Source organism: Nerophis ophidion, linkage group LG20 (assembly GCF_033978795.1).
Source record: "Nerophis ophidion isolate RoL-2023_Sa linkage group LG20, RoL_Noph_v1.0, whole genome shotgun sequence".
In the NCBI taxonomy this organism is placed as follows: domain Eukaryota; kingdom Metazoa; phylum Chordata; class Actinopteri; order Syngnathiformes; family Syngnathidae; genus Nerophis; species Nerophis ophidion.
In genome coordinates this window covers 30,349,793-30,375,057 of record NC_084630.1, presented here as the reverse complement: position 1 = coordinate 30,375,057, position 25,265 = coordinate 30,349,793, and the positions used below count along the sequence as shown (strand labels likewise).

The window sequence follows — 25,265 nt, the reverse complement described above, 5'->3', positions numbered from 1 at the left end:
GTGAGCTGGAGCCTATACCAGCTGACTTGGTCCCAAATACTGTACCATAATAGTAGTAACCGATAGTAACAGTGGTTTTGGATTTCAGCACCACTTAAACATAAATTGTGGAATATTTACATTTCTCATGAAGTGTTTCATATAACACTGTTTTTTTGACAAGTATTTAGCTAAGATGCTCAGGCTGAAATGCTCAAAAGTTTGGTTGTACTTAACTCAAAAGATGCAAACTCACCAACCTGCAACAAGTGCTTGAAGGTGATATTGTGTAAGTAACATCTTGTTTGTAACTTTATTTTGTTCAAATAACACACGACTCTTGCGTGTAGGACTAAATAAAAAACACTGTTGTAACGGTAGACTAATCACGCCACAATTGTATATCATTTATTTCCTGCTTGAATTGTGCAAAATGCACAATAAGTACTGTAAAGTTTTGCTGCTGGTTTTGCTTTGATAACTATGACACTCTGTTGTAATTTTTATTTCACATTGTCAAACTTTTTTTTTTTTTTTAAGTATTGAAATTACTCTTTTATACTATTCTGTTCATGTTTTTCTTTTTAGGTATAGGTTTGGGTAAAATTTCAAAAATCCCGATTTGGCATAAGTATTGAATAGTCAGTAAATGAAAATGCTCAGTAGCGATAAAAACATGATTATTCACAGTAAAAGACATGTGCAAGTTGTTTAAAGATTAAACAGTGTTCAGAAGCAGTGAACTCACACTTCAATATTGAATAATTTTATAATAAAATAATATAATTTGATATGCCCTGATTGTGTAGTTAACTGCCTATTTGCCTATATGCTCTTAAACTATAATATGGAAAAAAATGCTACGTTACATTAATAACATTCTATTATAGTGTGCATAAACATTTCTGAACTGAATTTGAGAGAAATTATATTTAGTATATGCTCTTTTACATTGTAAAATAGCAAATTGGAACTAAAAAAGTGTTGCATTGAAATTGTGATTAATTATGACTTTCTCTGATGACCTTTTATAGTGAATGTTAAAAGTTAAATGTGAATATAATTGTGTATTATTATTTTTTTGCACCTGCGGTATCCCCAGGAACTCAAAGAGGACAACAGAGTGCTCCATGAGACAAAGGAGATGTTGGAAGATCAGCTGGCAGGCTGGCGTGTACGCTCAGATAAAATCCACCAGCTAGAAAAACATAGTCTTCTCTTGAAGGCCCGGATTCACGACATGGAACAAGTTAGTAATCGTCACAAAATAGGATGTAACTAATGTTGATATGAAAATAGCTTCTTCTACACTACTGAATTATGGTTAAATGTTTGGAAATCCACTTGGTGTCTTGACTTTAGGAAAAAGAGGCAGATCTTAAGCGCATCGAGGAGCTGCAGGACGAAAACTTGACACTGTGTTTGGCACAGAGAAGGAGCATGGATGAGTCCCAACACCTGGGATGGGAGTTAGAGCAGCTTTCCAAGACCACTGATAATTATCATGGTAAGTGCAGCCATTTGGATGAAATAAACAGATAATTGAAGATACCCACCTTTCAAGGTGATAAAAAAATACATTCCTTAATGTTCATCACTCTTCACTTTTGGTCAACGGTTGAGGACACAAAGAAAGAAGCTCTGCTTTTGCTACCGGGTTTTAAAAAAATATTTTTTAAGTTTTCCTCACCGCTGATTGTGATTTCAGCTACAGGAAAGTGTGCTGACATTTTCAAGCTGCTTTTGGTCCAGTGAAAGGCACAGATTTGCTGAAAAAAGTGATGTTAGCCTCTCGGCTAGTAGCCCCACTGCAATTCAAAGAAGTTGCCTTCCAACCTGTAGCCATGCAAAGGTCAAGCTGCGGGAGTTTGGGACAGTTTCAAAGTGTTTCTGACCACACAGATTGATCACAGTAGTCGGGCTGACACCTCCAATTAAGCTGTGATTAGCGCAAGCAACGAACTTGTTGAAATATTCAAATTAAAGCGCTGGAAGTCGCCAAAGAACATCTAGAGCAGGGATGTCAAACATGCGGCCCGTGGGCCGGATCAGGTCTGCGAACAAGTTCCATGCGGCCCGTGAGAAGAGTTTGCTTAGTGCAAAATTGAGCTGCATTTTTGAATTAAAGAAACTCCTGTTGTAATTGTCTCCACAGGATGTTGCGATAGTAATTATGTTAGGCAAGCAAATAGTTTGAGCGAGTATACCTCGGCCCATCGTAAAACAAACAGAAGTGAAATAAACACTCTTTAACCCTAATTAAATGCAGCATGACACACTGCACATTGATATAGTTCTGGGAAAATTAATGTCTTCTGTGCACATTTAAAGAAATTGAACATTGTGTGATTTACTGCAATACTGTCTTATGTTTTTATTGTTGAATCGTTGAAATTGTTCACACATTGCACAGCTTTTATTTTTCTATTGATACAGAGTGATGCCTAGATGGCTGGGAGTAACTCAACCCTCTTGAATAGTTTTTAAATCAGTTTGCATGGTTTGTTGAGTTAGCACAGGATTAATAAGTGGAAATTTCAAATTAAGTAGTTGATACATAGAAGAGTTTTTATTCATGTTTTGTTTTTTTGTTTTTTCAATCCTAGATGGGATGCGACTTAGAGTTTATTTGCTTCGTAGATACACTGAGATTAACTTCATTGTGTTACATGGTGTTTTTGAAACAGAACCATTTTTTTCCCGCAGAATTTTCAAGTAACTTGAAGTGTTTTGTCAAGAGGATTATTTTCAGAATATGCTTGTTGTATTTTGGGCCGAGGTAAAACAAAGAAAACAATCTGAAGTTGTCATAGTTGTATTTTTAGTTATGATGCCATGATTTTACACATCCGGCCCAGGTGGGAATAGATTTTCCTCCCCTGAGCTAAAATGAGTTTGACACCCTTGATCTAGAGGGACAGGACAAGAGAGAGGAGAAGGCACGGCAACCAGGCAGTGTGACAGAACACAGAGTGTAACTGATATTTTAGAACCATATAACCATTGAAATACGTCATGAAAAAAGCAAAAACTTATTGATCAGCTGTAAATATAGAACACCAAGTCATGTCAATCAATCAATCAATCAATCAATGTTTATTTATATAGCCCTAAACCACAAATGTCTCAAAGGACTGTACAAACCACGACGACTACGACATCCTCGGATGTACCCACATAAGGGCAAGGAAAACTCACAACCAGTTGCCAAGGAGTACTCACACCCAGTGGGACGCCAGTGACAATGATGACTATGAGAACCTTGGAGAGGACCTCATATGTGGGCAACCCCTCCCCTTCTAGGGGACTGAAAGCAATGGATGTCGAGCGGGTCTAACTTGATACTGTGAAAGTTCAATCCATAGTGGCTCCAACACAGCCGCGAGAGTTCAGTTCAAAGCGGATCCAAGACAGCAGCGAGAGTCCCGTCCACAGGAAACCATCCCAAGCGGAGTCGGATCAGCATCGTAGAGATGTCCCCAACCGATACACAGGCGAGCGGTCCATCCTGGGTCCCGACGAGCGGTCCATCCTGGGTCCCGACTCTGGACAGCCAGTACTTCATCCATTGTCATCGGACCGGACCCCCTCCACAAGGGAGGGGGGGACAGAGGAGAAAAAGAAAAGAAGCGGCAGATCAACTGGTCTAAAAAGGAGGTGTATTTAAAGGCTAGAGTATACAAATGAGTTTTAAGGTGAGACTTAAATGCTTCTACTGAGGTACCATCTCAAACTGTTACCGGGAGGGCATTCCAGAGTACTGGAGCCCGAACGGAAAACGCTCTATAGCCCGCAGACTTTTTGGGGGCTTTAGGAATCACTAATAAGCCGGAGTCCTTTGAACGCAGGTTTCTTGCCGGGACATATGGTACAATACAATCGGCAAGATAGGATGGAGGTAGATTTATTGAAATGTTTGAAAACTGGATTAATGCAACCTTTACTGAAATTAGTCAAAACGTAATTTCCTTATGTGGTGACTTCAACATTGACCTCTTGAACCCTAATACGGTAAAGACCATGACTTTATAGATACAAAGTGTAGCATGAGTTTATATCCTAAAATCACAAGGCCAAGCAGAATCACAGGACATTGTGCCACGCTTATTGATAATATTATTACTAATAATTTTGATAATAACACTACAAGTGGTCTGCTAATAATTGATCATCTACCAGTTTTCACAATCTTTGACAGAAAAAACAGTAAGAGGAACATGGATGACAAAAACAGGCTAATACTTAAACAAAATGAAAATAGCATAAGTTGTACCAACTTACAAGGCTCGTTACAAACACCAGTGTACAAACTATAGACCTGTTTTTAATGCATTTAACATTCTTTCCAAACTTTTCTACAATTATTGTAAAACTATTCAACAGATTGGATAAATTCAATGAGGAAACTAGAACACTTGCGGAGAACCAATATAAAGGTACAAAAAGAGTAGGCATCTCAACGTCAAGGCATTAATCGAAACAATGGTAGAGATTATCAATGCAATAGATGGCAAACAGTGTACAGTTTCAGTGTTCAAAGCTTTTGGCACCATTAATCACAATATCTTTATTAACAAATTAGAACGATTTGACATGAGAGGGTTGGCGTGGAACTGCGTAAGAAGCTACTTAATCAACAGGAATAACTACAAAAGTACAGTTTAATCACTGACCGTGATACAAAAGAGGCCAGTTAGAATAATAAGTCCAAGTACTAATATGATCCAGTTTTAGAAACTGTTCAAAAATAAAGTAGAAAGAAGAGAATTCTGAAAACATTTTTAACATAATTGAGATAATGAGATAACCTATTTATCTCATTATATGAACTACAATGTATTTAAATATTTATCGGGAATTTTATTAACTATGAATTTAAATTGTGTACAAATTAAGAACAGGAAGTGAACAAAATTTCCTAATCCATCTCGGACATAATCAGTGGTTTCAAAGTACTCTTAATTTTAACTAATTGGCAATTGTATGCATAAATAAGTGCACCACGCTTCCGCCCGCAAATAGACACATTATTTATTGTATGTCTACATGCAGTAACTGTTAACTTAAAACTTTAATTAAGTGATTATTTTGATTGCAAACTATGACCGCAACATTTGATGTACAGTGCCCAAAGAAATCATATATAGCAGGCAAAATTGTGGACCTAATATTACAACAAATTAAATGTTTGACTTTTTAAAAAGTTTACTTTGTATGACCATAGCGTACATCCAGGACTTACTTAGCCTGGGGCTGAGGGGATTTTGCCCAAAGCCTCAACAAACCCCCCACAACCTCAACAATCCCACCCAATTCAATTTACAGTTTGAAAAAAAATCATGGTTTCACTCAACAGAATAACAACGATAAAATTGGACCCATTTTAAATATATTTTTGTTCATGAATACATCTTCTTCACAAAGTCTGTGCAAGTGTGATCAAAGCCAGTTAATTTAATGTAAAGTGCTGTGTTTTAGCTCAATGGTAGTACACTATTCTCTCGCACAAGCGATGTGGCTGTGAGCCTCGCTCGGAGCAGTAGGAAAAAACAACGCAGAGAGCGAGAGAGAGCGAATTCACAGTTGCTTGTAATTGACAGCTATGAACACCAACCATTGCATTCCGCCGTCAAAATCAGGGGCCATTGATTGGGTTGGGCCCCTAGGCTTCAGCCTAGGTAGGCCGGTGCATTAACACGGCCTTGCGTACATCACTGTTCTAAACTCAACTATAAAATAAATGCAACACTTTTTATTTTGCTCCCATCTTTCATGAATACAAATAAAACAATAATACACTTTTTTTCCTCTGTACTAAAAAGGCCTGTTTCTCAAATATTGTCGACAAATCCAGTCACCTCACAGCTATGACTTACTGTATCAGGATGCTGATTAGACAGCATGATTATTGCAAAGGTGGGACTTAAGCTGGCTACTATAAAAGGCCACTTCAAAATTTGCAGTTGTATTACATGGCACACCATCACAGATGTGGCAAGTGCTAATGAGTGTGCAATGGCCACGTTGACTGCAGCAATGTCTCCCACAGCTGTTGCCCGTAAATGGAATGTTTTTTTCTCTACCATTGGTCACTCACATTCAAGCATCAGTGTATATTCAAGTATATTCAGGGCAGATGGCAGACAACACATATGGCGTGGTGTCGGTGCGCAGTTTGCTTATGTCAATGTTGTGTATCGAGAGGCCCTTGCAGACAGACAAACACAGATGCATTTAATTGATGGTATTTTGAATCCAGAGATACTGTGCTCTCTCATAGTAGTGGTGTTTTTGTGTTCCTTGCATTGAACAAAGTGAGCACAGTCTACCAAATCAAATTCCTAAATACCAATAAATCTGATACTGTGATGAGATTCTAAGGATCATTGCTTTGACATTCATCTACAAACATCATATATCATAGCATGATAATACATGGCCCCATGTTGCACAGATGTGTACACACTCTCTGGAAACTAAAAACATCCCAGTTCTTGCATGGCCAGCATACTCACCGTACATTTCGTTCATTGAGCATGTTTGGGATGCTTTGGATCAGCGTACATAACAGCTTGTTACAATTGCTGCCGATATCCAGCAACTTGGCACAGCCGTTGAAGAGAATCACCAACCTGATTAATTCTCTACCATGAAGACGTGTTGTACTGCGTGAGACAAATGATGGTCACAGCAGATACTGACTGGTTTTCCGCATTATATATTGTATTTATAAAGACATTTTAGCTAGGGTGAGGCACACTTCTGCAATAATCATGCATTCTTATCAGCATCTTGATATCCTACACTTGGGAGGTGGCTGAATGATGTAAATACTCACCAACACAGATTAAAACAGACTTGTCAACAATATTGGAGAAAAATATGCCTTTAGTGTACATAAAAGCTCACAAAACATGAAATGTTTGTGTTCATATTTTTGTTACATATCGTATTAAATGTTTCATTCAACCATGTCAAACTTTAACATGAGACATTATGTTTTTGTCTAAAGGGCAGCAGACTTTAGGCGAGGAAGTGAGTGAGCGTATCCGCAGTCGGCTGCTAAAATTGGAGAAGGAGAACAAACATCTCCTGAAAACTGTTGAGGAGCTCAGAAGTAAAACACAGTCCAAGAAACACATCCACCACAATGACAAGGACCGTGTCCATCAGAAGGTCTGCAGCGCAGACAGGTGGGCCTCATCAACAAAAGAAAACACTAGGTTAATGATTCCCTGCTCAGTTGAACAGAACAGCAGCCTCGGTCTGCTAAATCAGAAGATAGTTATAATAGATTCAAAATACCAGCCAGAAAAACCAGAGGAAGTTCATACAGACCTCCGTTCAGCTATTGCGGCTCCCAATGTTCAAGGGAACGAACAGTTCAAGGATGATGAGAGCGGAGAACATCTCAAAGCAGTTCTGCCTGGCCTAGAAGTCTATGAAAACTGTGCCAATTCTTCTGTTGGAGCACACGATCCCTTGCCTTGCTCAAGAAACAGCCTCTCCAGCTTTGACGGCACCTTCACAAGCCTGCCAGCACGCTTCACTTATGCCAACAAGCAAACAGAGCGACTGGAGGGCAAGTGCAGGATGCTGGACTCCATTAATCAGCAACTACAAACATCTCTTGCTAACATTGGTAGGTTTTGTTCAAACAGTTTAATTGAAGAAACCTCTTGAATGTCCACATTCTGTCTCTTATTTTAAATTCCTTTTAGAGCGAAAAGTGCAACGATTGGAGGCTGAGGTTCAGGAGCTGGAGGCAAACAATCATAGCCTCCGAGTTGCTTTAGAAGAACTCAGGATTACTGCGCGCCATCTGGATCAGATCGAAGCAGAGAAGCAGAGTTTGGAACAAGAAACCACAACTCTAGAGAAGGAAAAAAGAAAGCTGGAAAAGGAAAATCGACGACTTCGCCAGCAGGTAAATCGACCCCTCTGTTAACTGCAATCTGCTATATTTTTGAGTAGAGGAGAACGGGGTTAGTTGTAACCGGAGTCAAACTTTCACATACTTTTAATATTTAATTATATTAATTATATATCCATTATATTTTTATAATATGCACACATATATAATATACATATTATATATATATATATGTATATGTATGTGTGTGTATATATATATGTATGTATATATATATATATGTGTGTGTGTATGTATGCATATATATATATATATATATATATATATATATATATATATATGTGTGTGTGTGTGTATGTATGTATGTATATATATATATATGTATATATGTATGTGTGTGTATATATATATATATATATATATATATATATATATATATATATATATATATATATATATATATATATATATATATATATATATATGGCTTCACGGTGGAAGAAGGGTTAGTGCGTCTGCCTCACAATACGAAGGTCCTGCAGTCCTGGGTTCAAATCCAGGCTCGGGATCTTTCTGTGTGGAGTTTGCATGTTCTCCCCGTGAATGCGTGGGTTCCCTCCGGGCACTCCGGCTTCCTCCCACTTCCAAAGACATGCACCTGGGGATAGGTTGATTGGCAACACTAAATTGGCCCTAGTGTGTGAATGTGAGTGTGAATGTTGTCTGTCTATCTGTGTTGGCCCTGTGATGAGGTGGCGACTTGTCCAGGGTGTACCCCGCCTTCCGCCCGATTGTAGCTGAGGTAGGCGCCAGCGCCCCCCGCGACCCCACAAGGGAATAAGTGTGTGTGTATGTATATGTAAATATATACATATACGCACACTCTTTACATGTCAACTTTAGGCCCTGGCCAAATTTTTTTAGCCTAATGCGACTCCCAAGTCAAAAAGTTTGGACGAAGTAGAACAAGGTTAGTTGTGACAGGGGTTGATTGTCACACACATTATATCACAACACCAGGATGCACTGTCCCTCAAATTATAGTTTGAAATAATCTGAGTTGGAATCCAAACTCACCTACATAGTCTTCTCTAGAGAAATCAGCTAAACTTCAGGTGAGAGGACTATGGATTTGCTGATCAATCGGCCACCAATCAGTATCGCAATTATGTGATTGCTATATTTGGGCAAAATAATTGACTTGATTGAATATGGATTGATACATTTAAATTTTTAGCAATGTCAATTCACAAGGCATAATATCCATTATCCCCCCGCCCTGCACTCTTGTGTGTGGAGCCGCAGCAGCAGCGTCATGCTTGCTATGCTAACATTAGCTGCCAACAACAAGGGTGAAACTTCGAATAGTCTTAGAAACGGCCCAGCTCTGTTCAGCTCCTCAGCGTTCAGCAGCACCACCGGCCCCTCTAAAGTTTCTGGGAACTCCTCAAAGTTCCACCTCGCTACAAGGAACTAAAATACTTTCTGTAAAACAAAATCTACCTAGGTAGTTTTTGGAAGAAACACAGGGGGTACTTTATCCATCCATCCATTTCCTACCGCTTATTCCATTCGGGGTTGCGGGGGGGATGGAGCCTATCTCAGTTACAATCGGGCGGAAGGCGGGGTACATCCTGGAAAAGTCGCCACCTCATCGCAGGGCCAACACAGATCTTTCCAGGTAAATGGGAATGTTCATGTATAGGGTCCTGCAGTGGAAAAAGGCCTATAGTGTATGACAATTGGTTGTCACCGTGTGACGGATAGTTTTGATAGTTAGTTATCTCTTTGTTACAAATAGTTATAAAATGAGAGAGATATATCTCAAGCCAACACCTTAAGCTTTAATTTAATGTAATAATGGGATAGGCTCCAACCACCCCGGCTACCCCGAGAGGGACAAGCGGTAGAAAATGGACAGATGGATGATTTTCTTTTCTTTTTTTTAAGTAATAATGAATAATTCAGAATGAAGTAAAAGGTGTGACAACTAAACCCATTCTCCCCTATTTCTAATGGAAAAAATGATATCTGCTGCTCACAGAGTGAAATCCAAGAAGCTAATTTAGACAACAGCAATGTCTGCATGGCGAGTCTGGAAAGGGAGCTGCGCTGCCTGACAAAGGAGGTGGAGGAGTTGAGGGACACAGCAGAAAGGGTCAAAGGCCTGGAGAGGGACAACAGAGAACTGACCAAGCAAGCAGCTATTGACCAGAAGACCCTCAGCACTCTTAGAGAGGTAATAAGGAGATTCTACTGCTCAGTGGAAGTTTAAACAAGAAAAGTATATTACATTCCTTAACATAAGCAAATTGGTCTAAGATAAAAGTGCCTGATAAGAAAAAAATATATAAATTGTTAGTAAAAAATAAGAATCTTTGACCTTATGCTTAAAAATGAGGTCTTGTTGAGATTTCCACTTTCTACAGTGTTTTTACAGTAATCAAATTTGCCAATACCAGGGGGCGCGTGTGACCTTGAGGAACATGCTTTTTTTCCTTACTAAAATATGATGAAGAGTATGTAGCACTTGGTTTCACTGTAACCACGGTGGGAGATTTGCACAGTGTAATTACACTAAATCTAATACAACATCCTTGTGTTCAGGGCCGCCTCTTCCACATTTCGCGAGGGGCCCATTTTGAGTGAATAAGTGCATGTAAAATGTCTTTTCATGAATGGTAGTGCGCTTCATATGAAATTTTATCACACACATATTCCTATCCCTTCTCAATTACTTATAAGAATATAATGAAAGATTTCCCTGAAAACGTACATTGTACCCAGAGTTTCGCAGCGCTAATGTTGGGCTGGTAAACAATCGCACTTGGGATCAAAACCTGGCCAGTGATGTGTCAGGAAAGATATGGAAATTAATGTTTTAATTTTATTAAATTTTTCATTTTGCAGAAAAACTTTTTATTATTGCACAACTTATTTCATATTAATTAGTTTTAGTACAAACCTTACATCAAATAAAATCCAGATTGATTTAAAAAGTATAACAATTGTTTCATTGTTTAAAAAAGCGTGAACATTTTTGTAACGGTAATAGGGTTAAAAAAAAGTTATGCTTATGGCCCTAATTATCAAATGGGGAGAACATGCTTGTGATTATCAGTGTGTTTTTTAAATCTCTTAGCATGCAGTATCCACCATGTCAGGGGTGTCCAAACTACGACCGACGAGACGACATGAGTTATGTTTTCAATTTCGACGACGAGACGTCATGAGTTCAATAAATCATCACACCCCGAGTGCTTTCAAATAAATCTTAAATACCAGACGGGCTCTGAATGCTACAGATTTGCTGCCATTTTGTGGACAATGTGAGTAAATCAGATCAATGACCTTTGAATTTATTTTTTAATAATATAAAAACATTTACTTGTATAACACAATCCAAACAACCTTCCCTTGTCATGGTGCAAAAAAATAAAACAATGCAACTAACAGAAAGGCCAACACACATGGTCACACATAACAAAACAGGCTCACTGAACTTTGTGGATATTGTGAAAAACATCCAAACACCATAAACACGTAAAAACTCCATAGAAAAAAGAGATTTTATTTTTCCATCAATTCATCCATTTTCTACTGCTTGTCTCGTTCGGGGTCGCGGGGGGTCGTTGGAGCCTATCTCAGCTTCATTCGGGCGAAAGGCGGTGTAAGCCCTGGACATCTCATCGCAGAGATTTTTTTTTTTTTTTTAAATGTATTTATTTTATTTTATTTTTTTATTTTTTAGAAAAAAAACCATCCATTTATCTTCCCTACATTTTAAAGAAACTAATGAATTTAAAACAGAGATAATTCAAAACAGGTTTTGCTTTTATTTGATCAAAAATAGAATACTATATAAACTGCATCTTGCACTTAGCAAAATTGTAATCTTTATACAGTTGTTTCTTTTTAGAACCAACATCAATTGGACTTTGTATAATTAAAAAAATCAAAAAATTAAGCAGGGCTTCACGGTGGCAGAGGGGTTAGTGCGTCTGCCTCACAATACGAAGGTCTTGCAGTCCTGGGTTCAAATCCAGGCTCGGGATCTTTCTGTGTGGAGTTTGCGTGTTCTCCCCGTGAATGCGTGGGTTCCCTCCGGGTACTCCGGCTTCCTCCCACTTCCAAAGACATGCACCTGGGGATAGGTTGATTGGCAACACTAAATTGGCCCTAGTGTGTGAATGTGAGTGTGAATGTTTTCTGTCTATCTGTGTTGGCCCTGTGATGAGGTAGCGACTTGTCCAGGGTGTACCCCGCCTTCCGCCCGATTGTAGCTGAGATAGGCGCCAGTGCCCCCCGCGACCCCGAAAGGGAATAAGCGGTTGAAAAGGAAGGATGGATGGAAAAAATTAAGCAGATTACAGATTAAACAAATTTAGCTATTATAGCTAAGTCTGGCATATTTACTGTGATGCTTGTGCTCATATGTTGATCATTTTGTATTGCCCTAATCAAATTAAGTTATTCAATATAGAGTTTCCTATAGAAGGCAACATTTCTGTATTGAATGAAATAGACATACAGCTGGGGATAGGTTGATTGGCAACACTTAATGGGCCCTAGTGTGTGAATGTGAGTGTGAATGTTGTCTGTCTATCTGTGTTGGCCCTGCCTTCCGGCCGAATGCAGCTGAGATAGGCTCCAGCACCCCCCCCCCGCAACCAAAAAAGGGACAAGCGGTACAAAATGGGTGAATGGAATTCTGTAAACAAAAACATAGCATATCATTGCATGCAAATAAATAAACGTCAAAATTGGAGATCTATAAAGTACAAATTTCAAATCTTCTGTCTTGAATGAAACAATGATGTAGATTGAAATGTTATATTGACATGTCTCTGAAATGTAGTAAGTGGATAAACCAGGCTTTTTGACTGTTTTGGCACTACATCTTTAGCGACGTCCAGAATGACCACTTTAGTGATCGTTCTCAACTTTGCTTCTTTTTCATCATACATGGTACCATTTGTAAATTATTCTACTACAATAAGCTGCTTTTTAGCGGGAGTTTGTTTGTTGTTGTGTTCGTGTTTGCCTTATAAATAGTTGCATTTCCCACTTTCGACTGGATGCTTCTGTTTCAGATGTTGGAATAAGTTATCTCTTCTTTTTTTAAACAAGCTTTGCAGCTTGCAGTCATTTGTTCCAGGCCTGTTGCCACAAAACCAAACCACTGACAACATTATTTTTTGCTATGGAACAAACGTCTCGCTCTCCTTTGCGATAGCATTAGCCGTCTACTTCTTCTTCTCAGCTATGTTCTTCACACTCCCTTTCTTTCATTCCATGGTTGGAAAACAAAGCTGTGTCCATCTCTATAAGCTAATGCTAGCGAGTAAGACCAGATCTTACTGGGTTTAATGTCAAATTTGCTACCGCAAGTAATGGTGGGGATGGTTGAAACTCAAAACTTACACCATATCAATTAGCAGAGAAACAGCGCTTATTGAAGTATTTCAATATATTCTTTGACACACTTTGAGGCCAAAAATAATCTTCTATTATGCTTGTGCAGCCCTTTGAAACACTTGTGATCAAAGACTATAGAAATAAACTTTGATTGATGAATGTTGATATGATATTGTGAAAACAGGTGTTAAAAGATAAACAAAAATGACATATGTTTATAAATGGTTGATTTGTATAGGCTAGTAAGGTAAAGTTTTGTACCTGACAAGTTTCGGCTACCTTGCTTCTGCAGCCTTCATCAGAAGTGTTTACCTTACTAGCCTATATAAATCAACCATTTTTAAATACACGTCAGCAGGCTAAATGAACCTCTTCAACATAAAAATAACATATGATTTTAAACATTTTTTTCACTATTTCCAAATGACTTTTGTAGGAGCTTGTTGGTGAAAAACTGAAGACTCAGCAGAGAGATACAGAACTCGAGAGGCTGGCCCATGAGCAGGAGTTAAAGTTTCTCAACCAAGAGAGTAAACAACAAATGGAACTCAACTCAGCGGACAGGTGCACATATGTTGCTTATATTTAAAATTAAATGAGAAACATATGACTCCCAACTTTGAAGTTGTAATATGTGTTATTGTCCATGCAGCAGGTTCAAAATGCTGGAATCAGAGTTGCAGTTGTCCGTGAAAAGGTCTTTTCAAATTAAAGAAGAGAAAATGTCTGTCCTAGAGGCCCGTTTGCAAGAATTCACCTCACTCAATCAGCAGCTTCGCCATGAGCTCAAAACTGTAAGTCGCATTGTGCCAAAACTATGGTGACATGGTTTTTCCAGATTCCAGTGTTTCATCTACGTTCCACAACACAGGTGGAACTGCGCAATGAAGCCTTGCAACAGAAGCAGGAGGAGGCATCAACTGCATCAAGCTCTACCCCACCAAGCGAGAATGGCAAGGTAGTGAGTGAATGGCTGCAGGAATGTCAAGAAGCAACCAAAGAACTTCTGAAGCTCAAAGACCGTCTGATTGAAGTGGAGAGGAATGTAAGATAAAGTCTGTGTTCAGACATTTTTCAAACGTGGACCACATTTTATCCTGAGTGCCATTGGTAGAGGTTCACACTTGCTTGGTGCAGCCAAATGAATACCGGCAGATGGATCAGTTTTGTCCTAAAGACTCCACCAACTTTTGTCCGGCAGTCAATCGCACTTAACTAAAGCCAGTTCGTGTCATCACCTCTTTCCTCTGATGTAGAATGCAACGCTGGGGACAGAGCGTCAGGCTACGCAGGCCCAGCTGAAGCAGCTGGAGAGTCAGTCTGACAGTCAACAGGCTCAGATCCTTGCCCTGCAGAGGCAAGCAGCCTCCCTGCAGGAGAACAACACTGCTTTGCAGACACACAATGCTAACCTGCAGGTAGGAAAAATACACTCTATGTTCTCTGAAAATATTATCAGAAAAATAATCTGCACTGAAATAAACTGAGCGTTTTGCTTTTGTCAGGTGGAAAAATCCACACTGAACTCGCAGAGCGCCTCCCTGTTGGCCCAAAACGCTCAGCTGCAGCAGCAGCAAGCAGGGACAGAAAGTGAGAAAGACAACGCCGTGCGGGAACTCAAAGGGTTGCGTGGCGCTAATGAGCAGTTATTACGCGACCATGAACGGCTAGCGGCTCTTCATGAGCGGCAAGCTACAGAGTACGAGGTCCTGATGGGGAAACATGGCTGTTTGAAAAATGCCCATCGCACACTGGAACTGGAGCATCGTACACTGCAGGACAGGTGAGGGAAGCAGAGGAAGCTTCACAATTACGACAATATTTTTTTCGAAAAGCACGCAATGTCAGCTATTTGGACACTCCAAATCGTTTGTAGGTATGAATGTTACTGTGAGTATTTGTTTGTTTATATGTGCCCTGTGATGACCAGCCCAAAGTAAATTTTGTCATCCTAATGTGGAAAAGTAGTGTATACAAAGTATAAATGAAATTAAGCAAATTTATTTACAAATAAATCAAATCTATTTCATATTTATGTATGTAATATTTAATCATATAGCTGACAATGTGTATCTCCAAGCATAGGTCCAGGACCACGTTTGTCACACATTTTTTTTAAAACAAGAAAAAATGATGGTCGTTTACCATTTTAGATCATCCGTTTGGGATTGTGCATCTGACAGTAATATTACTTTTTTTCACCTACTCTGTTTGACACTTATACATGCAGTATAGATTAACTGTATGTTATTATTTATTTATTATTTATACAGATTCCTATATTGAATTCACCCCTATAAATGCTCTTCCTCTTCAAGTTTTATTGATATTTAATTTTAAGCTACCAAACAGTAAATGGTTTAAGAGGAGACAGATTAAATAGGGAAGAAAAAAAAACAGTGACAGTTACATGAACATTCACTGTGGTTAGAGAGGGGGTAAAATTCAGTAACTGTTGTTGAAAGTGTCCATTTTATAAATGCCTGGTGCATGAATAGCAGGGATTCATTGAATTTTATTGCAGAATCCATCTGTGTGGGACTCATTCAGTCCAATGCTCATCTGATGCTGGTATCGAGTCAATATCACTTTAATTTCTAAATGGGCCTGTGCAAAGTACAAGTTCTTGATCTGGATTTAGCAACAACAAAAAAGGCTAACCCTTATTTATTTTTCCAGTGACAAATATGTACATAACTTGAAAGCATAATAGTGTTTCACACATGTGTGCATATAACGGGCATATATATTTTAGATACAACAGCGTGTTACAACAGGGGACCAAACTGGAAGATCTGGAAAAAGCACTGAAGGAGGAGCAGATGAGGATAGGTCTGGAGAAGGAGCATCATAGCAGAATTGCTGCTGAATGTTGCAGGCTGCGGGATGAGAAAGATTGGTAAGCAAAGGGGCAAATCTTTACTCACGTGCGTAGACCAGAACACACACCTGCAATGAAGAGGCATCAATGGACAGATCTTTGTGTACATCAAGAAAGGGTATGTGTGTATTTTTCAGGCTGAACCAAACGTATCGGCAGCTCCTGAACGACAACGAGCAGCTGACAGCAGATCACAAGCAGCTTAAAAGCCAATTAAATGAGACTAAGCTGGAGCACACCTGGCTGGAGGCTGATTTTTCCAAGCTGAAAAAGGAGTATCAGCAGCTTGACATCACCTCTACAAAGCTCACTAACCAGTGCGAGGTGTGGTTTTACACACATTGTAATGGATTGTTCAGGGAAACTGATTAATGAAATTATTATTTGACTTTCACTCTTTATATATCTGACATGTACACATATATACATATATGTAGTTGCTGAGCCAGTTAAAGGGAAACCTGGAGGAGGAGAACCACCATCTTCTCGGTCAGATCGACACACTGATGCTGCAGAACCGCACCTTGTTGGAGCAGACTATTGAGAGCAAGGATCTGTTTCACATTGAAGAACGGCAGTATATGTAAGTAGAGATAGACATAGTAACACAATGTACATAGACTTGAAATCTGTCTTCCAGAGGAAAATGGTTGTAACTGATCAATAAAAGAGCTATGATGATGTTTTATTATCACATCATTATAATTATTTAAAAGTTTCCCACAGGATTACTATACATCAGTGGAGCTGGGTTGTGTCTAATTTAATGTTATTATAAATTCCAATAATATAATTTGCATAATTGGCCATGACGCATGTGCACTTAACTTTTATTGCAATGGTGGGAAACAAAAAGTTAGCAAAAAACATGAGAAGCAAAACATCCATACATCCAATTACTACCACTTGTTCCAAAATGTTACTTTTTTCTGTTGCTTCTTTTTGTGCTTTTGTCACAAGTAAAACATGATTTTAGATTAAGGCTAGGGATCGGCTAGTGCACAACAACAAATGCTGTGGGAGTCCCCCAAAGTCTTCAATAAGACCAGAAAATGTCACTAGTCTTGTCACTGGTAGCTAATTTGTAAAACAAAATTTAGAGTTTTGGGACAAGCGGTAAAAAATGGAGGGATGAGTTGATGAAGAATATATTGCTGAGTTAGCAACACTCCAGCTACATGTTACTATTCTGTCCTGTGAGGTGTGTTACAAAGCAGAGTTACGATGCCATCTACTGTGCCGCGTCGCAACAAAGGCTGCATTCACAGACATCCATCCATCCAACCATTTTCTACCGCTTGTCCCTCTCGCAGTCTGGAGCCTTTCCCAGCTGAATTCAGGCAGAACGCGGGGTACACCCTGTACAAGTCGCCACCTCATCGCAGGGCCAACAAGATAGTCAACATTCACACTCCCATAATAATGTGTCCATGAGCGAAGCAGTGCCAATTCTGTTTGTGCCAGGTCAAATGTACAGTATTAGTGGCAAGCGTCTCAAGATCTAGCTTCTGTAGCCAAGGATCGGACCGCCAAGGGCCATGCCTTCGGCTGCCGCCGAGCTCACCCTGCACCCAACCTCTATGCCCCCTCCTATGACTTCAACGCTCACATTGGAAACGACAGTGAAACCTGAAGAGGCGTGATTGATTTGGAAGAATTTCCGCCCGGATTTGAACCCGAGTGGTTGTCCTCACAGACTGTCCATAACAAACACCATGTTCAAACATAAGGATGTCCGTATGTGCACTTGGCACCAGGACACCCTAAGCTGCAGTTCGATGATCGACTTTGTAGTTCTATCATCAGATTTACGGTCTCATGTTTTGGACACCTGGTTGAAGAGAGGAGTGGAAGTTTCTGCCGATCACCACTTGTTGGTAAGTTGACTCCAATGGTGGGGGATGATGTTGCTCAGACATGGCAGGCCCAAACGCATTGTGAGGGTCTGCTGGGAACGTCCGGCAGAGACTCCCCTCGGAGAGAGTTTCGATTCCCACCTCTAGAAAAACTTTGAACAGGGAGATACTGGACATTGAGTCCGAGTGGACCATGTTCCGTACCTCAATTGTTGAGGCGATTGGAGTTGTGGCTGCAAGGTGGTTGGTGCCTGTTGTGGCGGTAATCCCAGAACCCGCTAATGGACACCAGCAGTGAGTGATGCTGTCAAACTGAAGGAGTCCTCTCAGGTCCTTTTGGCTCATGGCACCCCAGAGGCAGCGGATAGGTACCGACAGGCAAATTGGCGCGTGGCTTTGATGATCGCAGAGGCAAAAACTCGGACATGGGAGGATTTCGGTGAAGCCATCAAAAATGGACCACCATCCGAAGACCTTCTCGATCCACTTACATGTCTTCCTATAAAGAAGCAGTTCCTGGGTAATCTTTGGTGGGCTCTTCTATTTCTGGGGCTGAGGTTGTCGAGGTAGTTAAAAAAGTGAGATGAGGATGTGGATGAGATCTGCCTGGAGTTCCTTAAAGCTCTGGATACTGTGGTGCTGTCTTGGTTGACAAGACTCTGCAGCATTGCGTGGCATCGGAGACGGTGCCTCTGGTTTGGAACTGTGGACCAGCTCTATACTCTCGGCAGGGTCCTTGAGGGTGCATGGGAGTTTGCCCAAACAGTCTACATGTGCTTTGTGGACTTGGAGAAGACCTTCCACCGGGATTTTCTATGGGGTGTGCTCAGAGAATCTGATTGTGGCAGTCCGCTGCCTGTGTGATCGGTGTCAGAGCTTAGTCCGCATTGTCGGCAGTAAGTCGGATCCATTTCAAGTGAGGGTTGGACTATGGCAGGGCTGCCCTTTGTCGCCAATTCTGTTCATAACTTTTATGGACAGAATTTCTAGGTGCAGTCAGGGCGTTGAGGGGATCCGGTTTGGTAGCTGTAGGACTAGGTATCTGCTTTTTTGCAGATGATTTGGTCCTAATGGCTGCATCTGGCCAGGATCTTCAGCCCTAGATCAGTTCGCAGCCGAGCGTGAAACAATTTGGATGAGAAACACCACCTCCAAGTCCGAGTCCATGGTTCTCGCCCGGAAGAGGATAAAGTGCCATCTTCGTGTTGGGGAGGAGATCTTGCCCCAAGTGGAGGAGTTCAAGTACCTCAGAGTCTGGTTCACGAGTGAAGGAAGAATGGATCGTGAGATCGACTGGCCTCTGTGTGGCGTCTACAGTGATGCGGACCCTGCATCAGTTTATCAAAGTGAATGTACTGGTCGATCTACGTTCCCATCCTCACCTATGGTCATGAGCTTTGGGTTATGACCGAAAGGACAAGATCACGAGTACAAACGGCCAAAATGACACGTTGGGAAGACTATGTCTTTCGACTGGCCTGGGAACGCCTCAGGATCCCCTGGGAGGAGGTGGACGAAGTGCCTGGGCAAAATAAATTCTGGGCTTCCCTGCTTAGGAATATAACAACAGTACATTACGTACCAACTAAGCCAGGAGTTTGGGCGGCATTCAGAAAAGTCAAACAATGCGGGGGCCATTTTGATATATTTTTATTTGGGGGGGGAAAATGTTCCAACAATATATTTATTCAAAGACAAATTGGATTTATTATTAAAAGTGTTTTCTTAAATTCCGATGATTAGTCTTACCACATTTTTTTGCACATTCACAATATTGTCGGGTTTCACGGTGGCAGAGGGGTTAGTGCGTCTGCCTCACATTACGAAGGTCCTGATAGTCCTGGGTTGAATCCCGGGCTCGGGATCTTTCTGTGTGGAATTTGCATGTTCTCCCTGTGAATGCGTGGGTTCCCTACGGGTACTCCGGCTTCCTCCCACTTCCAAAGACATGCACCTGGGGATAGGTTGATTGGCAACACTAAATTGGCCCTAGTGTGTGAATGTGAGTGTGAATGTTGTCTGTCTATCTGTGTTGGCCCTGCGATGAGGTGGCGACTTGTCCAGGGTGTACCCCGCCTTCCGCCCAATTGTAGCTGGGATAGGCGCCAGCGACCCCAAAGGGAATAAGCGGTAGAAAAAGGGGGGGATGGACCATATTGTCACTTAAAATGATAATTGTGATAATTTTTGGTCACAATAACTGTGACATTAGATTTTCGGATTGTTACATCCCTAAAAGATAAAACTTTGTGTCAGCTTTGTGTTATAGGTCAAAATAGGGTGTATTATTAATATTAGAATCAACATTTCAGCTTTTTTTCTCAATACATTACATCTTTTTGCTTCTTTTCTTACATTTGTATTGTGTTTAAATTTAATTTCATTATATTTTTTAACAACAAAACTTGGGCTGCGGACCGCAAATGGACACCACTGAACTACGCATCATTGACATTGTAATGTGAAACGAACACCAGTTTTTCTTTTTTGTGTTTGTTAAGTGACAAACTTAACGATTTGAGGAGGCAAAAGGAGAAGCTGGAGGAGAAGATAATGGACCAGTATAGGTTTTACGACCCCTCACCTCCTCGCAGGTAAGTAGCTTGATATTTTGACTGAAACACTTGGGAGTGAACTTTGGCTATTTATTAACATTTTTATATCTTGATGATAAATGATGCTCTTGTATCCTTGTAGTTCTTTTTGTCATATATGATGTCCCTGAAATGTTTAAACGTACATTTCCCTTGTGTCAGGGAAGAAATTTGCAGAATTTCTTTCCACTTCTGAAATGTTCTCCTCTGCAGGCGAGGCAACTGGATCTCTCTGAAGTGGAAAAAGTTGATCAAATCTAACAGCCGTGAACATGGACTAGATCAACCTCTTAAACCAACTGAGGCACAACTCTCACGTCATGACAGCGGCTCCATCATCAGTTCAGACGGCTCTGGAGGCTCGGTTTCCACATCAGCAGGTGACACTATCTCACCTCAGCGGAATAACAGTGAGAATTTGTGCATTCATTTAATGACGTCACTACCCAGACACGTGCAAAGATAGAGCTCTACTGGTGCTCAAGCACCTTCCCTTTTGCACTGCATGAGAAAAGTGCCCTTTCTATTACAGTTCTTTTTTAAAAATTAATTTTGGAATATAAATTGCTCTCCGTCATCATTTCTCCCAAATACGGTTTGAAATCAGACAAGGCATTTATATTTATCAGCCCCTCCGGAATTTATCAGCCCCTCCGGTGTCGCGATTGTGCTAATTAAATTAAATCAAATTCAACTAATCTCTGTATATTATGTGTGGCCTAGCAACTTTGCCCAATGACCGCAGCTGCTCCGCACATTTTGGCCAATCAGCGTCATTTTGCCAATACAATTTGGCTTGGAGCGATGTCATCAACTGTCTAATCAAGATTAATGTTTGTTTCTTGTGTAGACGAAGCAGGAATAACAACATCTAACAATATGTCAACAGTTTATTGCTCAAACAGCACAGTTGTCCTCTCGCATAGCTCAAGCCTCCTTCCTGTTCCTGTCTACAGCACTAAGCCTTTTGGGTAATGTAATATGTAAACATTTAATTTATAGTTTAAATGTATTTATATATTAAGTTTTATTCATCCAGGATAAGGCAATTAAGAACAAATTCTTCTATGGCAGCATTGATGTTGAAGTATGATAATAATCTCTTACTCTTTAAAGGCCTACTTGAAATGAGATTTTCTTATTTAAACGGGGATAGCAGGTCCATTCTATGTGTCATACTTGATCACCTCGCGATATCGCCATATTTTTGCTGAAAGGATTTAGTAGAGAACATCCACGATAAACTTCGCAACTTTCGGTGTTAAGAGAAATGCCCTGCCTCTACCGGAAGTCGCAGACGATGATGTCACACATGTGATGGCTCCTCACATATTCACATTATTTTTAATGGGAGCCTCCAACAAAAAGTGCTATTCGGACCGAGAAAACGACAATTTCCCCATTAATTTGAGCGAGGATGAAAGATTCGTGTTTGAGGATATTGATAGCAACGAACTAGAAAAAAAATATAAATACAATTATGGGGCGGCATGGCGTAGTGGGTAGAGCGGCCATGCCAGAAACCTGAGCGTTGCAGGTTCGCTTCCCACCTATTGACATCCAAATCGCTGCCGTTGTGTCCTTGGGCAGGACACTTCACTCTTGCCCCGGTGCTGCTCACACTGGTGAATGAATGATGAATGAATGATTGGTGGTGGTCGGAGGGGCCGTAGGCGCAAACTGGCAGCCACGCTTCCGTCAGTCTACCCCAGGGCAGTTGTGGCTACAGATGTAGCTTACCACCACCAGGTGTGAATGAATGATGGGTTCCCACTTCTCTGTGAGCGCTTTGAGTATCTAACAATAGAAAAGCGCGATATAAATCTAATCCATTATTATTATTATTATTTTTAAAAAATAAGTTAAAAAAAAAACCGCGATTGCATTGGGAGGGATTCCAATATTTTTAAGGACATTTACTAGGATAATTCTGGGAAATCCCTTATCTTTCTGTTGTGTTGCTAGTGTTTTAGTGAGTTAAATAGTACCTGATTGTCGGAAGGGTGTCTCCACGGGTGTCTTGAGGCGCAGTGTCTCAGGGGAGTCGATGGCAGCTATGGACGGCACAAGCTCAGCTTTTCTCCGGTAAGAACTGACTTTTTAACCACAAATTTCTCACCGAAACATGCTGGTTGACATTTGGTAGGGATCCATGTTGGCTTGACCGCGCTCTGATCCATAGGAAAGTTTCACCTCCAGGAATTTTAAACACCGTGTGTTTCTGTGGCTAAAGGCTAAAGCTTCCCAACTCCATCTTTCTACTGTGACTTCTCCAATATTAATTGAACAAATTGCAAAAGATTCAGCAAGACAGATCTCCAAAATACTGTGTAATTATGCCGTTAAAGCAGACGACTTTTAGCTGTGTGTGTGTGCAGCGCTCATATTTCCTTAAAACCTGTGACTTCTTGCGTACACGTTATAATTACACGACGTTTTCTAGACGAAACTCCCGGGAAATTTAAAATTGTAAGTTAGTAAACTAAAAAGGCCGTATTGGCATGTGTTGCAATGTTAATATTTCATCATTGATATATAAACTATCAGACTGCGTGGTGGGTAGTAGTGGGTTTCAGTAGGCCTTTAAATGCTAGCTCTCTAAGATAATTTTGCATGTATAAACCACAGTCATTAGGTACTTGATGCATGCTAACCATTGACATGCTAATGTTAACATGTTAGCATGCCAGTATATTAGCTAATTTAGCAGATGCACAGCTAAAAGTCATGTATTTTACTTGACGCTATCGGGCTAGCGTGCATTTTGTAGTTTCTACTATTAGTTATAAATAGTGCTGTCAAAGTTAACGCGATAATAACGCGTTAACTATAAATTTAAATACCGGCACACATTATTTTAGCGCCCAATTAAAGCACGCGTGTCCTGTTTGACCCTCAGGCAATGCCGTAGCAGAGGAACTTGACTGAAATTCACTTGCAATTCACAAGCAGGCAGAGATGAACAAAGGAAAGGCTAGCTTATGTGAATATCAGGTTCAAAGCAGTTCAGTGTTTTATTTATATAGCACATTTGAAAACAACCCCAGTTAGCCAAAGTGCTGTACAGACATAAGAAAAGGAGCACGTAGTGTCACATTTACATTGTAACACAGAAGGATGAATAAAACACAATAGTAACGTATACCTTAAAAGAAGTGCAGAATATATCACCTAAAATACTAAAATGTAAAAAATATATATATGTATAATTTTTTTTTTTTTTTAAGTATAAAACAAGAAATAAAAACAACCAAGATATCTTGTCTAACTGGATTTGAACTCCAGGGAGTAAAAATATGTTTTAAACCAAGATTTAAAATGGCTCAGAGGACAATTTTTTGCCGTGAGAAGAGGCGACATCCCTTCGGTGGGTGGTGCTTCACCTCCGTGTTCAGATTACGTTTGTGGTGCAGTGATAACATAACATTTAGATTGTTACTGTGATTGATTTAGTAAGTAAGATGACATAAAAGCTCAACGTAAATAAAAGACGGTCGGCAGGAAGTCGAAAGGAGACTTTTTTTGTATTGCAAACAGTCTATCCAACATCAAAACATGTCAAGACACTTGCTCAAACCAATCTCGTTTTTTGCATTTTAAGGTGGAGGTTACAAGTAACACTTGATAAAACATTGATAACAAATTTCATAAAATCCCAAGTTGATTTAATGTTTTAAAAAAAAAAAAAAACCTCAAAACATCACGATTTTTGCATTGCAAATTCAGGCCTATACGTTTGCAACAATCGCAAACCTGGAGGGACTGATATTTATCTGACCATACGTCTCTTCAGACACGCAGCATTGGACAGACCGACAATAACATTGTTTGTGAAATCCGCTGACGTTATTTGGTGCAAATTGTGCCACAACTGTAGCGTCGCTAAAAACATCACATTGGTACTGGTCTGATGTTTCCTTTAACATAGTAGAAATACAAGTCAAAGCCTTGTCCAGTTGTTTACAGATGCTTTCGTGTTTACTGAAGAAAGTGAGGGCATGCCTGTCTACAAATTACACAAATTCACTATAGTTTTTTCATGGAAGATTGTATTTATTGAGATAAAAGGTGTGTCTTAAGTTGAGCTATGACATTCTGTTGCAGTACATTGTTTATATTATTATTATAATGTTGCTTTAGAAATAACTTGTATGCAGTATACAGTACACTTGTTTTATTGTTAAATATGATCATTTGAGTTTGTATTGGTTACTATATAAGTTGAATATATTATGTTGTATTTTCTATCCTAATTACAATAATGATTTTATGAATATGTTTTATGATGGGTGCCCTTTTTTGGCGTGAGCACCTGCCCCCCAAATAGTCCATGCACATGCCTGCCACTCACACTTAAAAACAGTTATTTGTGTGTCATGTCCAAAGCTTCATTCTTCGTTATGCATTCACCAACATGTCTCTCATTTTGTCTTGTTTCTCTTCACATCCTCTTCCCTATTCATACACCCATCTTTTACCATCTCCCATGCATTACCTCCGTTTACTCCCCATGCGGTTTGCTATTAAACAGCCGTACTGAAACGGTTTCCCCATATGAGGAACAAACTGAAGAGCAAAGAAAAAGTCAACTCCCTCATCAGGCGTTCTTTGTGTAAGACAGTCTGCTATATTTTTTTATTTGAATACACTTTAGTCTTCATTGT

At 40.0% G+C, this 25,265-nt stretch overlaps 1 protein-coding gene across 8 annotated transcripts in view; it reads left to right on the top strand.

The window, feature by feature from the left end:
* LOC133538994 (girdin-like) overlaps nt 1-25,265 on the top strand; it is a 73,718-nt gene that overhangs the window by 35,476 nt on the left and 12,977 nt on the right. For 2 of the 8 annotated variants that reach the window (XM_061880973.1, XM_061880977.1), the window contains exons 11-26: nt 1,082-1,228; nt 1,342-1,486; nt 6,992-7,621; nt 7,701-7,906; nt 9,897-10,091; nt 13,707-13,834; nt 13,923-14,064; nt 14,142-14,315; nt 14,527-14,688; nt 14,776-15,053; nt 16,026-16,169; nt 16,289-16,475; nt 16,589-16,734; nt 20,509-20,601; nt 20,815-21,011; nt 25,133-25,213. In XM_061880973.1, the coding sequence (XP_061736957.1) occupies nt 1,082-1,228; nt 1,342-1,486; nt 6,992-7,621; nt 7,701-7,906; nt 9,897-10,091; nt 13,707-13,834; nt 13,923-14,064; nt 14,142-14,315; nt 14,527-14,688; nt 14,776-15,053; nt 16,026-16,169; nt 16,289-16,475; nt 16,589-16,734; nt 20,509-20,601; nt 20,815-21,011; nt 25,133-25,213 (3,055 nt within the window). The remainder of the gene's footprint in view (nt 1-1,081; nt 1,229-1,341; nt 1,487-6,991; nt 7,622-7,700; nt 7,907-9,896; nt 10,092-13,706; nt 13,835-13,922; nt 14,065-14,141; nt 14,316-14,526; nt 14,689-14,775; nt 15,054-16,025; nt 16,170-16,288; nt 16,476-16,588; nt 16,735-20,508; nt 20,602-20,814; nt 21,012-25,132; nt 25,214-25,265) is intronic. The other 6 variants (XM_061880975.1, XM_061880978.1, XM_061880974.1 and 3 more) reach the window with 5 other exon arrangements.